Source organism: Schistocerca serialis, chromosome 9 (genome assembly GCF_023864345.2).
Source record: "Schistocerca serialis cubense isolate TAMUIC-IGC-003099 chromosome 9, iqSchSeri2.2, whole genome shotgun sequence".
Lineage (NCBI taxonomy): Eukaryota > Metazoa > Arthropoda > Insecta > Orthoptera > Acrididae > Schistocerca > Schistocerca serialis.
The window spans coordinates 103,409,360-103,427,412 of record NC_064646.1 but is presented as its reverse complement, the minus strand read 5'-3'; the positions used below and the strand labels follow the sequence as shown (position 1 = coordinate 103,427,412).

At 43.5% G+C, this 18,053-nt stretch overlaps 1 protein-coding gene across 1 annotated transcript in view; it reads left to right on the top strand.

Annotated features, from left to right (window-relative positions):
- Positions 1–18,053, top strand: part of LOC126418503 (TBC1 domain family member 4) — an 885,912-nt gene that overhangs the window by 398,300 nt on the left and 469,559 nt on the right. Inside the window, exon 3 of the mRNA XM_050085291.1 lies at positions 16,625–16,858. Coding sequence (XP_049941248.1) covers positions 16,625–16,858 — 234 coding nt within the window. The remainder of the gene's footprint in view (positions 1–16,624; positions 16,859–18,053) is intronic.

Below are 18,053 nucleotides of genomic sequence, written 5' to 3'. Positions count from 1 at the left end.
ACTCAGCCCAACTAGGTGCTATGTTGTATGGTACGTATGGATTGATGTGGCTAACTTTTTTATCAACGAAAAGTTTATCGCTTCTGAGATATTCTCTCGAAGAATATTGACCGTGGAAAGATGCAGGCTCGCAGTATCGTTCCACACTGCACCTCCGATCGATCTACGTCGCGTGATATCTAAAGAATGTTTGTCAAATCTTTTATAAATTGATAAGTAAACACCTTGAATGCGTATTATTTTCTTGAATTTGTTTATTGTGCCATAAACTAACTAAACACTCAAAATGCAGCTTAATAGCGTTCTTATATCAATAACAAAATTTCTCCAACATAAAACACGTCCGATCTCTGTAATCGCTTCAGAGTCCTCAGATATACAGGGTTGTTACAAATGATTGAAGCGATTTCACAGCTCTACAATAACTTTATTATTTGAGATATTTTCAAAATGCTTTGCACACACATACAAAAACTCAAAAAGTTTTTTTAGGCATTCACAAATGTTCGATATGTGCCCCTTTAGTGATTCGGCAGACATCAAGCCGATAATCAAGTTCTTCCCACACTCGGCGCAGCATGTCCCCGCCAATGAGTTCGAAAGCATCGTTGATGCGAGCTCGCAGTTCTGGCACGTTTCTTGGTAGAGGAGGTTTAAACACTGAATCTTTCACATAACCCCACAGAAAGAAATCGCACGGGGTTAAGTTGGGAGAGCGTGGAGGCCATGACATGAATTGCTGATCATGATCTCCACCACGACCGATCCATCGGTTTTCCAATCTCCTGTTTAAGAAATGCCGAACATCATGATGGAAGTGCGGTGGAGCACCATCCTGTTGAAAGATGAAGTCGGCGCTGTCGGTCTCCAGTTGTGGCATGAGCCAATTTTCCGCGGGCTACGCGTGAAACTTGCCCGCAAGCGTTCAACCGTTTCTTCGCTCACTGCAGGCCGACCCGTTGATTTCCCCTTACAGAGGCATCCAGAAGCTTTAAACTGCGCATACCATCGCCGAATGGAGTTAGCAGTTGGTGGATCTTTGTTGAACTTCGTCCTGAAGTGTCGTTGCACTGTTATGACTGACTGATGTGAGTGCATTTCAAGCACGACATACGCTTTCTCGGCTCCTGTCGCCATTTTGTCTCACTGCGCTCTCGAGCGCTCTGGCGGCAGAAACCTGAAGTGCGGCTTCAGTCGAACAAAACTTTGAGTTTTTCTACGTATCTGTAGTGTGTCGTGACCATATGTCAATGAATGGAGCTACAGTTAATTTATGAAATCGCTTCAATCATTTGTAATAGCCCTGTATATCTTTGGTTACTTATTCCATAGGGATGCGTCCGTACTACGGATCGTCCAAATTCTCGCAGGCAGTTTATACCACATGTAATAATTCCCCGCACCTTATTCTAAGTTTTCATCATTTACAATCCATTACAACTGTACGGCGTTGGAACGGAAACTTTTAGGTCGTCCCATTAATTTCTGTACATTGTTTTCCCATAGAATTATGGTGCAAGTAATTAGTGAACCAAGGTTCGCAGAAAAGAACAACTTTCCTCCTTTTTAAATTATCTATAGGAGTACTCAAAACATAACGGAATGAAAGCCATTCATTAATCTAGACAGTAAGGTCTCCAGTTTAAGACATTTAAGATTGTGATGGCCCTTATACTAAATACGCTCATGTTGAGAACAAGCGGAACACCGTGAATGAGTACAGACAGGACTTTCATATCCACAGGACATGTACATTAGTATATTCTTCAGAAACTATTAGCATTTCAGTCACATCGGTTCAGCATGTGTCATGTTGCCTAGTAGGCCCCGATAAGTTGTTCCATGCGTGATGGCATCGACGAGTATAAGGCGCCAATAACGTCCTGTGGCATAGCCATCCAGGCTGCATTCTCCTGGTTCCAAAGTTCACCTGTGGTGGTTAGCACTGGGTCACAGCGCTGCACCAGTCGCTTCAGCGTATGCCACACATTTTCGTTTGACGACAAGTCTGATGATCTGGCGGCCGGGGCAAAAGGCTGACATCCTGTGACACCAAGAAGGCACGTGTTCGTGCAGCAACATGTCGTCGTGCATTGTCTTGCTGAAAAATGGCGTCTGGGGTGTTGTGCAGAAAGAGTATGGTCACGGATCGCAGGATGTCATTTACGTAGGTCACACTGGTCGTCGTGCCCTGTTGTGTCTCATGTTCGAGTATATTACTACAGTTTGCGGTGTTGTACAGAATTGTATATATTCTTGGCAAAAGGCTCGGATAGTCAGTATGCCTTGAGCCATCTGAAACGTTCTCAAATATTTTTCTGGTTATAAAGAATGTAGCAACCAGTAGTGGAAACATAATTTATTTATCTTGTTGCAAATCGATTTCGACTGATATCAGTCATCATCGGTGCTAAAACAAATACATGAGACAAGGCATAAACACAACTACTTTAAGAAACGAAAAAATTGACAATGAAACATAGTTACATCAATTACAACATATACAGATGTTTGAAATACAAAGTCATAATATACCGTTTTTTTCTAACCGATACGTGTCTGCGACTGACTGGTTGCTACGTTCTTTATGATTTTATATTCCACGGTCGCTGCACAGGAAGGGAACCTTATGGAGCCCAATATTCAAAAATTTTTCTAGTTCTCAGTTAGTAAGGTGTCTGTTATCATCTACGGAAAGGACGAAACTTGTATTTTTCGAAACTGCAAATAGAATAACATTTATTAACACTCAAAAAATAAAAAGGCGCACCACGAAGGAATTCTGCGAATTGGCCACAAATTTATATTTGTGCATGTATCGACGGAAATTGCAAAATTGTAAACTTTGGTAGCTGATGGACGAATATTTGACGCTGCAGCGCTTTTTCACTATGCAGCCGGGGACATGTCGATAAAAGGGCATAAAGTCTTTGCGAATTTCGTTCATTGTACACAGTTTGACAGTAACTATGGCTCGCAGAGAGGCGCGTGAACAGTTTACGCAGATTTCAGGGTCTGAGAGAGGACGTGTAGTTGGGCTCGAAGAAGCCGGTTGGGGTAATAGGCGAATCGCTCGACATTTGAATGGAGCGATGCCACTATTCGGCAGTGTTGGCAGGAATGGCTGAACCATGGCCGAACACAGCGTCACGAAGGAAACAGGCGACCTAGGGAGACGACATCAGGACCGAGCAATTGGAAGAGAGCCACTCAGAGCCCCAGGTTCATCATTATCATCGATACCGTTACCAGAACACCCACAGAAAGGGTTCAGCACCTGCGATGCCCCTTGCGCCAACAACCGTTGACTTCTGTACACCAACAAGACCGTTTGCAGTCGTGTCGGGCACATCCGGCCTGGAATTTCATTGACTGGAGTAGAATTCTCTTCAGTGATGAGTCCCGACGACCACCGAAGACATGTCCGGAGACGTCCCAGTCAGCGGTGGAATAGCCAGCCTGACTGTCACCCGCCATACCGCCCGACAGCCGGAAGTAACGGTCTGGGGTGCCATCTCCCCGTCGGAGGTTAGAGTCCTCCCTCGGGCATATATATAGTGTGTGTGTGTTTTGTCCCTACCGAAAGTTAGTTGAAGTTAAATTAAGTAGTGTGTAAGCCTAGGGACCGATGACCTCAGCCGTTTGGTCCCATAGGAACTTACCACAAATTTCCAACTTGGGGCGCCATTTAATTTCATGGCAGGACTCCTGTCGTTGTCATCCGTGGTACCTTCACACCACAGCGGTACGTCGATGATATTCTAGGCCCCGATTTGTTGCCCTTCACGGCAAGCTATCCTGAGCTTACATTTCAGCAAGATACTGCCCACTCGCACACAGCGAGAGGGTCCACTGCCTGCCCTAGTGCTTACAAAACTCTACTCTGTCCAGCCAGGTCGCCGGATCTCTCGCCAATTGAGGATGCTTGGAGCATTACGGGGAGGACCCTCCAAGCAAGTCCGGATTTTCACAATGTAATGCACCATGATGGACAGAATTTGGCACGATATCCCTCATGGCGACACCCGACAACTCTACCAATCAATGTCAAGCCGATTCAAAGCTTGCTTAAGGGCCAGACATGGACCAACACGTTACTGACTTGCTCAATTTTCAAGCTTTTTCTCTTTCAAAACTCCTGCAATTTTTGTGAAATTATAATCTTTTGCTTGTCTCTACGTACACATCACATCTACTGATTTCCGTCCCATTTGGAAATTTCTTCGTGCGTCTTCTTTTTTTTCTGTCGTCGAGTGTATATCCGAAGCAACAGAAGAACGAAAATAGAGCTCTGCGGAACACCATGACTGATTGCATCATATACTAACAGCCTATTCTTGCGTGATCTACATGGAACTGAAACTCTGTTTTCCGCCCCCGTTGGAATTACTATGTTAACAATTAACTAAGAAACAGCAGCGTGATACAAACCCTCTGCTACTCAAAAAAATGGTTCAAATGGCTCCGAGCACTATGGGACTTAACATCTGTGGTCATCAGTCCCCTAGAACTTAGAACTACTTAAACCTAACTAAACTAACGACATCACACACATCGATGCCCGAGGCAGGATTCGAACCTGCGACCGTAGCAGTCGCGCGGCTCCGGACTGAGCGCCTAGAAGGGACTTATCTTCTGAGGTCATCAGTCCCCTAGAACTTGGAACTACTTAAACGTAACTAACCTAAGGACATCACACGCATCCATGCCAGAGGCAGGATTCGAACCTACGACCGTAGCGGTCGCGCGGTTCCAGACTGTAGCGCCTAGAACCGCTCGGCCACTCCGGCCGGCCCTCTGCTACTCCCACGGTCCCAGGCGTGCTCTGTTACTAGGAATGGTGAAATATTAGTGACAAAAAGTGGGCGCCGTGGCGTGCAGGAGAATTTTGCACACAGGACGAGGCCAGCATGCGCGACGTCTGTCACTCTGTGGGATGTATACCAGGTGTGTCGGAAATAGTGGACAACACCCAGAGATCGAATTGCACGTGTAAAAAAAAAATAAAAAAAATAAAAAAAAAAGCCATTTGTTTCGTTGATGAATTACATTTCCATAATAACGAGTCGGGGTGTGAAATTTCAGAAGCTTAAACGTAGTAGGGAAATCCTGAAAAGGGAAACGTAATGTCTCTATATATAGTAAAGTGAAATGGAAAGAAGACAAGGATTTCTGGGCAGGGGAGTATAAGGTGATATCAATAACAGCAGAAAAAGGTACAATGGGAGTAGAATTCTATACGAATAGGGAGGTAGGGCAGAGATTGTGATACTACGAACATTTCAGTGATAGGGTTGTTTTTACCAGAATCCACAGCAAACTAACACCGATAACGCAAGGTGAATATGAAGATACAGAGAGACAATATGAGGATATTGAAAGGGTAATACAGTACATAAAGGGACATGAAAATCTAATAGTCATGGGTGGCTGGAATGCAGTTTAGGGGAAGGACTTAAAAGAGAATAACGGCTTCGGACAATGAATGAGAGAGGAGAAAGACTGATTGAGTTCTGTAATAAATTTTAGCTAGTAATAGCGAATATTCTATCAAGAATCACAAGAGGAGGAGGTATATTTCGATTTCAGATAGATTACGTAGCCGTCAGACAGAGATACTGAAATCATATACTGGACTGTAAGGCGTACCCAGGTGCAAATGTAGAGTCGCATGACAATTTGATAGTGATGAAGAGTAGGCTGAAGTTTATGAGATTAATCTGGAAGAATCAGTACGCAAAGAATAGGGATACGAAAGTACTAAGGAATGACGAGATTGCCCAGTAGGCAGTAAAGGTGAAGAGGAATGTACATCTCTAAAAAGGGCAATCACAGAAGATGGAAACAAAGACATTGGTACAAGAAAGGCAATTCCGTAGAAACCGTGAGAGAAAAAATACTTCAGCTGATCCATGAAAGAAGGAAGTACAAAAATGTTGAGGGGAAATTCAGGAATACAGAAATACAAGTCGCTGATGAATGAAATAAATAGGAGGCGCAGGGAAGCTAAAGCGAAATGGCTCCATGAAAAATGTGAAGAAATCGAAAAAGAACTGATTGCAGGAAGGACTGACTCAGCTTTCAGGAAAGTCAAAACAACCTTCGGTGAAATTAAAAGCAAGGTGGTAACATTAAGAGCGCAATGGGAAAGCCACTGTTAAGTGCAGAGGAGAGATCGTGTATGTGAAAAGAGTAAATTGAAGCCCTGTATGAGGAGGAAGATTAGTCTGATGTGACAAAAGAGGATAAAGGAGTCGGTTTAGAACAGGTAGGGTATCCAGTATTAGAATCAGAATTTAAGAGAGCTTTGGAGGACTTAAACTCGAATAAGGCTAAAGGGATAGATAACATTCCATAAGAATTTCTAAAATCATAGGAGTGGGGGTGGGGGTGGGGGGGGGGGGTGGGAGCGGCAACAAACCACTATTCACGTTGGTGTGTAGAATGTACGAGTCTGGCGACATACCAACTGACTTTCGGAAAAATATCGCCCACACAATCCCGAAGAGTGAAACAGTTGGCAAGTGCGAGAATTATCGCACAATCAGCTTAACAGCTCATACATCCCCAAATTGCTGACAAGAATAATATACAGAAGAATGGAATAGAAAATTGAGGATGTGTTAGATGACGATCAATTTGGCTTCAGGATAGGAAAAGGCATGAGAGAGTGAATTCTGACGTTGCGGTTGATTATAGAAGCAAGACTATAGAAAAATCAAGACACGTTCATAGGATTTGTCGACCTGGTACAAGCGTTCGACAATGTAAAACGGTGCAAGATGTTAGACATCCTGAGAAAAATAGGGGTAAGCTATAGGGAGAGACGGGTAATATAAAATATGTACAAAAACCAACAGGAAATAATAAGAGTGGACGACCAAGAACGAAGTGCTCGGATTAAAAAGGGTGTGTGAGAAAAAGAAGTCTTTCGATCGTACTATTCAGTCTGTACATCAAAGAAGTAATGATGGAAATGAAACGAAGGTTCAGGAGTGGAATTAAAATTCAAGGTGAATACGAGGGCAGTTCAATAAGTAATGCAACACATTTTTTTTCTGAAACAGGAGTTGTTTTCTTCAGCATTGAAATACACCAGGTTATTCCCCAATCTTTTAGCTACACAACACTATTTTTCAACGTAATCTCCATTCAATGCTACGGCCTTACGCCACCTTGAAATGAGGGCCTGTATTCCTGCACGGTACCATTCCACTGGTCGATGTCGGAGCCGACGTCGTACTGCATCAATAACTTCTTCATCATCCGCGTAGTGCCTCCCACGGATTGCGTCCTTCATTGGGCCAAACATATGGAAATCTGACGGTGCGAGATCGGGGCTGTAGGGTGCATGAGGAAGAACAGTCCACTGAAGTTTTGTGAGCTCCTCTCGGGTGCGAAGACTTGTGTGAGGTCTTGCGCTGTCATGAAGAAGGAGAAGTTCGTTCAGATTTTTGTGCCTACGAACACGCTGAAGTCGTTTCTTCAATTTCTGAAGAGTAGCACAATACACTTAAGAGTTGATCGTTTGACCATGCGAAAGGACATCGAACAGAATAACCCCTTCAGCGTCCCAGAAGACTGTAACCATGACTTTATCGGCTGAGGGTACGGCTTTAAACTTTTTCTTGGTAGGGGAGTGGGTGTGGCGCCACTCCATTGATTGCCGTTTTGTTTCAGGTTCGAAGTGATTAACCTATGTTTCATCGCCTGTAACAATCTTTGACAAGAAATTGTCACCCTCAGCCACATGACGAGCAAGCAATTCCGCACAGATGGTTCTCCTTTGCTCTTTATGGTGTTCGGTTAGACAACGAAGGACCCAGCGGGAACAAACCTTTGAATATCCCAACTGGTGAACAATTGTGACAGCACTACCAACAGAGATGTCAAGTTGAGCACTGAGTTGTTTGATGGTGATCCGTCGATCATCTCGAACGAGTGTGTTCGCACGCTCCGCCATTGCAGGAGTCACAGCTGTGCACGGCCGGCCCGCACGTGGGAGATCAGTCTTGCTTGACATTGCGGCGATGATGACACACGCTTTGCCCAACGACTCACCGTGCTTTTGTCCACTGCCAGATCACCGTAGACATTCTGCAAGCGCCTATGAATATCTGAGATACCCTGGTTTTCCCCCAAAAGAAACTCGATCACTGCCCGTTGTTTGCAACGCACATCCGTTACAGACGCCATTTTAACAGCTCCGTACAGTGCTGTCACCTGTCGGAAGTCAATGAAACTGTACGAGACGAAGCGGGAATGTTTGAAAATATTCCACAAGAAATTTCCGTTTTTTTCAACCAAAATTGGCCGCGAAAAAAAATGTGTTGCATTACTTATTGAACTGCCCTCGTAGATATCAAAGATTCGATTCGCTGATGACGTTGCTATCCTCAGTGAAAGTAAAAAGAATTACATGATCTGTTGAATGGAATGAACAGTCTAATGAGTACAGAATATGGACTGGAGTAAATCGAAGAATGACGAAAGTAATGAGAAGCAGGAGAAATGAGAAGAGCGAGGAACTTAACATTACGATTGATGCTCTTTAAGTAGATAAATTTAAGGAATTCTACGACGTAGCCAGCAAAATAACCAATGACGGACGGAGCAAGTAGGACATCAAAAGAGGACTAGCAGTGGCAAAAAGGGCATTCCTGGCCAAGAGAAGTCTACTAATATCAAACATAGGCCGTAGTTTGAGGAAGAAATTTCTGAGAACGTACGTCAGGAGTACAGCATTGTATGGTAATGGAACATGGACTGTGGGAAAACCGCCCGCATCTCGTGGTCGTGCGGTAGCGTTCTCGCTTCCCACGCTCGGGTTCCCGGGTTCGATTCCCGGCGGGGTCAGGGATTTTCTCTGCCTCGTGATGGCTGGGTGTTGTGTGCTGTCCTTAGGTTAGTTAGGTTTAAGTAGTTCTAAGTTCTAGGGGACTGATGACCACAGATGTTAAGTCCCATAGTGCTCAGAGCCATTTGAACCATTTTGTGGGAAAACCGGAACAGAAGAGAAAGAAAGCATATGAAACTTGGTGCTATAGACGAATGTTAAAATTAGGTGGACGGGTAACGTAAGGAATGAGGTGGTTTTCCGCAGAATCGGAGAGGAAAAGAATATGTGGAAAACAGTGGCAAGGAGAAGGGACAGGATGATAGGACGTCTGTTAAGACATGAGGGAATGACTTCCGTGGTACTAGAGGGAGCCGTAGTAGATAAAAACTCTAGAGGGAGACAGAGACTGGAATACATCCAGCAGATAACTGAGGACGTAGGTTGGAAGTGCTACTCTGCGATGAAGAGGTTGGTACAGGAGAGGAATTCGTTGCCGCATCAAACCAGTCAGAAGAACGATAACTCAAAAATAATTATTCCACAATAAATCTGTCTGCCATTTGCTTTTTCCTATCATTCTCATGTGGTCAATTCATATTACATCACTCCGAATGGTTGTATGCGGTTAGGCGTTTTACAGTTGTTCCTGTTTCCATCGATTTTTTCCCCCAGTAGTGACATCGTATAATAGCGTATTTCTTCTTTTGTGTACGCGCAATATGTTACATTTATTTACGTTCGGGATCGACTGGCACCATTCATCATCCTCCGCAGGTCTTGCTGCAGTTGCCTACAGGCTTCCGGCGATGCTACCTTCTTATAGACAACCGCGTTCTCAATGAACAGCCTCGTTGATCTGCCTTATCCACGTGGTCATGTATAGTTATTTTAAACAGTAACGACCCAAGCGCACTTTCTTGCTGTAGTCCTGAATGTATATTTACATCTGTTTGTTTTGTCCGGTTAAGAGTGACGTGTTGAGTTCTCTCTGCAGTATATCGTATCTGTGTACTTCTGTTAGACCAGTAACCCTCCACCTCCGGTTCTTTAAAGGAACGAATTACCCTATATTTAACAGCTTCAGCCGTTTTATTGCTTTAAAAATGAGTTAATGTGTTGAACCAGTTTTCGACACATGCCAGTTGGTTTGTAAAGGCGGAAGGTAAAGTCTCTGACGCACCGCACTATCGGCCTGCAGTCAGGCATTTGCCACAGCACTAGGAGGGGTACCTCGCCCCCTGCCACCTTTCTCTGCCTGGAAGGATTCCGGTACAGTGAGTGTACCTGCGGCCATTCTGAAACGACTGGAACGAGAAAAAATCCCCACCCCTATCTAGAATTGAATCCCATATCTCCAGGGCAAGAGCCTGGTGCTAGATCAGCATAGCCATTGAATTGCGTGTGGTACAGTGATATATTTTTGCAAGTATTCATTGACACACTTGGATTCGTTCTGGAAAATGTTTTCAGTAGAGTTGGTAGTGAAGAAGTAATAAATGAAAATATCATGCTTGATAGTGATTGTTTCACAGTATGAACAGTGAACAATGGCGTAGTCGATAAAATCTTTTCCATTCATTACTTTGTAGATGGGGGGAGGGCGGGGGTGGGGTGGGGTGGGGAGATGTCAGTGAGGAAAAGTTTTGAAAAGGTTTAAAATTGTGTTGGAAGTTGCTAACAAGGAGAGGTTCCCTACAATCGGATCGATTCTGTGAAATCAAGTGTACCGTGGTGTAGGTTAAGATCCCAGGTATCACATCCTGCAGCCACTCATTCTGGCGGGCCCTTGTTTGCGAGTAGCTGACAAAAAAAATTCGAAAATTTACATGAAGCTGTATATCGTTAAAAAAAGTTTTACCGCTTAGACTGTTTGTATGATATAATAGCTAGCGTAAGGCCTTCACATGCTGAAGATTGTGGGTTAGAATCTTTCTTTTATTTTTTACATCTTTCTCGAAATGACTTAAATTTTTATTCAGTTCATTAGTTTAAATATAATGTTTTAATTTCTACTTCCTTGTCACATGATTTTAATTACTGTATGAACTTTTTCATTTCTTTCATTTTTCTTTAAATCATTCTTTTTTCACTCGGAATTTTTGTCAATGTGAATGTAGTTATATTTATGTATATTTATGTATATGTTCAGTTATTTGAAAATTCCGATTCATTCGTTAAAAATCAAAATATGAAATAATCTATTTATATTGACTGTGCATTGATGTAAAAAACGTATTTTTCGTTACAAGATGTGCAAGTTTGTTTTTTCATGATAATCTCCATACAGACATTTGAAACAGAGCCTAAATTCCTGTTGCACTCTGGATAGAATAAATAAATAAAAATTTAAACGAAAGATTATAAGTAAAACGAAATTCGAGCAAAATGAAGAATAGATATAATAAATAGAGCCTGGTCGAAAAAGTAGGGTCATAAAACAAAAGAAATTAAAGCGAAATTAATACATAAAATTAAATCAAGACACGTCAACAAAGATTTCAATTGGAAAAAGTATCACACAAAGAAAAATTAGAGCAAATGAAGGAGTTGATATACAGGGTGATTCAAAAAGAATACCACAACTTTAAAAATGTGTATTTAATGAAAGAAACATAATATAACCTTCTGTTATACATCATTACAAAGAGTATTTAAAAAGGCTTTTTTCACTCAAAAACAAGTTCAGAGATGTTCAATATGGCCCCCTCCAGACACACGAGCAATATCAACCCGATACTCCAACTCGTTCCACACTCTCTGTAGCATATCAGGCGTAACAGTTTGGATAGCTGCTGTTATTTCTCGTTTCAAATCATCAATGGTGGCTGGGAGAGGTGGCCGGAACACCATATCCTTAACATACCCCCATAAGAAAAAATCGCAGGGGGTAAGATCAGGGCTTCTTGGAGGCCAGTGATGAAGTGCTCTGTCACGGGCTGCCTGGCGGCCGATCCATCGCCTCGGGTAGTTCACGTTCAGGTAGTTACGGACAGATAAGTGCCAATGTGGTGGCGCTCCATCCTGCTGAAATATGAATTGTTGTGCTTCTTGTTCGAGCTGAGGGAACAGCCAATTCTCTAACATCTCCAGATACTGTAGTCCGGTTACAGTAGCACCTTCGAAGAAAAAGGGACCAAAAACTTTATTGGCTGAAATGGCACAGAAAACATTCACCTTAGGCGAGTCACGTTCATACTGGGTTGTTTCCGGCGGATTCTCAGTGCCCCATATACAGACATTGTGACGGTTGACTTTCCCGTTAGTGTGGAAAGTTGCTTCATCACTAAACACAATCTTTGAAACGAAAGATTCATCTGTTTCCATTTGAGCAAGGATAAAATCACAGAAATCGATTCTTTTAATCTTATCAGCTGCAGACAGTGCTTGAACCAATTTCAGACGATAAGGTTTCATAACTAACCTTTTTCGTAGGACTCTCCATACAGTTGATTGTGGAATTTGCAGCTCCCTGCTAGCTCTGCGAGTCGATTTTCCTGGGCTGCGAACAAATGCTTGCTGGATGCGTGCTACATTTTCATCACTCGTTCTCGGCCGTCCAGAACTTTTCCCTTTCCACAAACATCCATTCTCTGTAAACTGTTTATACCAACGTTTAATACACCACCTATCAGGACGTTTAACACCATACTTCGTTCGAAATGCACGCTGAACAACTGTCGTCGATTCACTTCTGCCGTACTCAATAACACAAAAAGCTTTCTGTTGAGCGGTCGCCATATTAGCATCAGAACGTGTCCTACCAATCGATCCCTTCTTCTGGTCAATTCTATTCAGTACCTCCTCGTTAGTTACGTGATCTACCCATCTAATTTTCAACATTTTTCTGTAGCACCACGTTTCGATGGATCTGTTCTCTTCCTGTCTAAACTATTTATCGTCCATGTTTCACTTCCATACATGGCTACACTCCACACAAATACTTTCAGAAAATACTTGCGAACACTTGAATCCATATTCGATGTTAACAAATTTCTCTTGTTCAGAAATGCTTCTCCTGCCATAGCCAGTCTACATTTTACATCCTCTATTTTGGCCATCATCAGTTATTTTACTGCCCAAATAGCAAAACTCATCTACTATTTTACGTGTCTCATTTTCTAATCTAATTGCCCCAGCATCACCTGGTTTAATTCGACTAATTCCATTATCCTCGTTTTGCTTTTGTTGATGTTCATCCTATATCCTCCTTTCAAGATACTGTCCATTCCGTTCAACTGCTCTTCCAGATCCTTTGCTGTCTGACAGAATTACAATGTCATCGGCAAACCTAAACGTTTTAATTTCTTCTCCGTGGATTTTAATTCCTATTCCAAATTTTTCTTTTGTTTTTCCTTTACTACTTGCTCAATATACAGACTGAATAGCATCTGGGACAGGCTACAATCCTGTCTCACACCCTTCTTAGCCACTGCTTCCCTCTCACGACCCTCGACTGCGGCCTCTGTACAAATTGTAAATAGCCTTTCGCTCCCTGTATTTTACACCTACCACTTTCAGAATTTGAAAGAGTATTCCAGTCAATTTCTTTTATCGCATCATACATTTCATCAATTCTCTTCTTCATATCCCGCTCTAGTTGTCATATGAACTTGTACTATGGTGGTAGGCGTGGGCTTCGTGTCTGTTGGCTACAATAAAGCGTTCAATATAATATTTTTTTAAATTATATGGTAAAGGAATAAAAATAAAAAAATTACATTTAAACCAAGTAATTGAATAAAAATGATGATCAAAGTCATTTCGATAAAGATTTAAAACTTTTAAAAAAATTATTCCACCTGACGAGATGCGCGTCCACACCCTCCTGCATGGGAAGTCCTGGTGTTTACCTTTTTCAGTGCACTTTCACCAGCCTTTGTCCATTGTTTTGACTGACATTTTGACTCTAATGATGGATCTAGGTTTCATCAACAGTCACAAATCGGCGAAAAAAGGTCTTGCGGATCGCGATTAAACATCGCCAGATATTGTATTCCAATACGCTGGATGCGCTTTGGGTCGATTATGTGTAATTGCGGCACCCACCTCGCACACAATTTCTTCATAGCCAATTTGGCATGCAGGATATTACACATTGGTCGGTTGAGATGCCTGCAGCATCAGCAATATCACGAGTCTTGCATGAGGATGTCACGTATTTTGTCAGTTGTCTTCTCCGTTGTGACATAAATTGAATGGTGGGGCGCGCTCTGTCTTCGGTGTTTGTTCGACCACATTAAGATTAATTAATCAAAAAGTAAATGGTCTTGACTGTTGGTTCAGAGTCCTCTTTGAACTTTACCCAATTCTGTTTTGATTTGTGCGGCAGTCCAACCTTTCAAATGAAGAGGTTCAATAACAGCACGGTACTACATTTTCTCTATTTTCAGTAGCAGTTGACGCAGTGACCAATCCAGACAGCTGTCAACAATGATCTATACACTCTGAAGTGTTGACAGTTTTTATGCGATCCTTAGAATAATCAACCACACTAGCTTTGAAGGTGCATCAAATTTATTTCACTCTCTCATGGAAATATACCAGAGTTACCAAAACAGCGCGCCGGCCGCGGTGGTCTCGCGGTTAAGGCGCTCAGTCCGGAACCGCGCGACTGCTACGGTCGCAGGTTCGAATACTGCCTCGGGCATGGATGTCTGTGATGTCCTTAGGTTAGTTAGGTTTAAGTAGTTCTAAGTTCTAGGGGACTGATGACCACAGAAGTTAAGTCCCATAGTGCTCAGAGCCATTTGAACCAAAACAGCGTGTTATGTATGTATGGTATGTGTGTATGTAGTTTTCACATCTCCTCGTAAACCACTGTCGATATCAGTCAAATTTTATATGCATACTATTTATTGAAATCACTCCACTCCATAGCTATGACGGTAGCACTTGTACAGCAACCGTAACCGAACTTTGTAGAAAAAAACTGTCGTGGCTACACCAGATATGTTTATTCAATCTTCACTTGTGACGCTTTTGGTCTGTTCTAGGCATCATAATATAATCGAATAAAACTCTTGCTAATCGTGACTAAGGCTTCGAACGTAATTAAAAGTCCTGTAGAATCAGGAGATGACAGCCACATAGTCACAGTCGATTTCTTCATTACATCAACGATATAATTTTCCCTACTAGTATCCTAGGCGTAAAATGTGATTAAAAGTCCCAAAACACTGAGTGGAAACAGCCAGATGGCCACTGTCAATGCCGCTATGCATCACCCATGAGGAAACTGCTCCATGAACATAAATATGATGCTCAAAAAGTCGCAAAAAAAACATTTGTGTTCATGGTGCCGTTTCTTCAGGTGGATGATACAAAGAGGCATTGACAGTGGCTGTCTGGCTGTTTTCTCCCAGTTCTTTGGGACTTTTGGTTCCAATGGCTCTGAGCACTATGGGACTTAACATCTCAGCTCATCAGTTCCCTAGACTTAGAACTACATAAACCTAACTAACCTAAGGACCTCACACACATCCATGCCTGAGGCGGGATTCGAACCTGCGACCGTAGTGGTCGCGCGGTACCAGACTGAAGCGCCTAGAACCGCTTGGCCACCATTGGTCGGCTTTGGGACTTTTAATGATGTTTGACTTCTCTGATATGAGTAGGAACAATTTTATCAGTGATGTAATGAAGCATCAAGCTGGTTATATACATGAAGACAGTAACTGTTCTCGAAAGAACAGAATACTGTTGATGACAGTGCAGCTTTTTCCCTGGAATAAATGATGACTAACTGAAACCCTCAGCTGCCGACAGGTGTTGTTGATATACCTTGATGTGGACAGCTGAAAATGTTTGCCGTGACCGGGACTCGAACCCGGGGTCTCCTGCTTACATGGCAGATGCTCTATCCATCTGAGCCACCGGTGGCCACTCTGTGGCTCAGATGGATAGAGTGTCTGCCATGTAAGCAGGAGATCCTGGGTTAGAATCCCAGTCACGGCACACATTTTCAGCTGCCCACATCGAGGTATATCAACAACACCTGTCGGCAGCTGAGAGTTTCAGTTAGTCATCATTTAATCAACCTGGTTGTCACCTGCTGAATGTGTAGGACTTTTAATTACGTTCGACGCCTCAGTCACGATTAGCAAGAGTTTTATTCATATGTCTTATGATGCCTAGAACAGGTGACATGGGTCACATGTGAAGATTAAATGAATCTATCTTGTACAACAAAGACTGTTTCTGTACCTGAGTACTATTTACTGTGCAGAGAGAAGTATTGGTGGGTGGGGATTGTTCAGTACTGTGCAGTTCTCGTAGGCTGGGGCTGAGAAATGTTTGGTGACTCCCGACATCCTGGCTGCCCTGCACATCTGGCATGTTGTGCAGGTAGCATGTGTTCCAGGGGATACATATATCATTATGCGAGCGGCCGAGGAGAAAGAGGAGGGAGCATGAGGTGGATAGAGAGAGGGGGAACGATATGAGAGAAGAGGAGCAGGGGTAGATGTAGTGGGCAGGTGGCAGATGGAAGGGGTAGGTGACAGGTGGAAAAGGAACAGGATTTGAGGAGGTGGGTGGTAGAAGAGAGGGTGTTTGGCAGAAGAGGGAGGCAGATGGATGTGGGAAGGAGTGGGGAGAAAGGTGGATGTGAGATTGGGTGCAAGGAGTCAGTGCGAAGAGGAACAGGTTGTGAGGGGACAGGTGGAAGTGGTACAGGGTGTGAGATTCAGATGCGTAGTACGTATGCAGTATACAGGAGCGAAGCCTCGGGTAATAGGCTGGTATAGAAATATACGATACGGCCTGACGGAGTGTGTGTTGTTGCAGGTGTGCGTGGGCGTGCAGGACGGGCTGCTGGTGGCGTACTGCCTGTCGGGCCCGGTGCCCGAGGCGCCGCTGCTGGCGCAGACCCCCGCCGCCGCCGGCTCCTGCTCCCAGGCCTACGGCCCGCGGCTGTGCCTGGCGCCCGGCGACTACGGCTCCTTCCTGTACGTCGTCCGAGACCCCGCCTCGCCGCACCTGCTCACCTGCCACCTCTACCGCGCCGCCGACCCCAGCGACGTGAGTACACCAACCACTCTCTCACTAGCAGAGCCTTCACATCGACCCACTGTGGAACGGAGTGGCATCGTCAAATAGTACCACGTTCACGGTGCTCCCCGGGGCTGAGTGGTCAGTACGTCTGACTGCCCTGCAGTGGGGGTCAAAGGGCGAACTGAGCAGGACCCAGGAGACAACAGCTGTTTATTCTCAATTCCCCTCCGTGCCCTCCTAGAAAAATAAAAAAGGACTGTATTCTGAAAAACACAGAGCACTGCATGCTGAGAGTTACTCAGTCCCTCCAGTTGCTTCATGGCTGCATACGAACTTAAAAAAAATTTCCCACAAATTCAAGTACGAAAATTTAGGAAACGAAAACAATTGCAGTGAGTGTAAATGGTAAAGTAAAAAATTCAGTCTGTAGCAAATACCAGAACAGGTAACAGATATCTGATGAAAAAGCAGTCGGTCTTGGAAATGTCTTTTAACCATGAGCTGTTTTATTTAATCTATATATCATCTACCGGTTTGGGCTATACAACCCTATCGCTGGATGTAGGGTAAAACAGATCAGGTGAAAAGTATTTAAACCGACAAACTCTGGGAGGTTGTAGGGGACATCAAAACAAATATTTTTCCCTAGTGTCATTTTTTCTTACGAGGAGTATTTAAACCAGTAGAGGAAGATTTCTCTGGCGGCAAAGTAATTAAACCAACAAAAACTTTTCCTTTTTTATGACCAAGAAACAACACATTAACACAACCCATTTTCAGTTACAGTACATTTTCAAAAATGCGTCCATTGACACGTAAAGGAAGGTTACGCCATCGGATCTTGTTCTGTCTGACATGGGCAAAAACTCCAGGAATATCCTGCATTGTTCCTGCTGCTGCTACTATCCGGGCAACCAGATCCTCATCTGATGCAACAGGAGTTGCGTAAACAGAGTTGCGCATCTCTTCTCACACAAAAAGTCCAGAGGGGACATATCTGGGGATCGAGCAGGCCATGGTACTGGACCACCTCTACCAATCGACAGTGCACTACTACACTGGTGGACAGCAGTTGCCTACAACTGAAGAGCGTAATACGCCCTCTAACAACTGAAGAGCGTAATACGGCCTCCACCGGTTTAAATAATCCTCATAGGAAAAAATGACATTGGGGAAAAATATTTGTTTTGATGTCCCCTACAACCTCCCTGAGTTTGCCGCT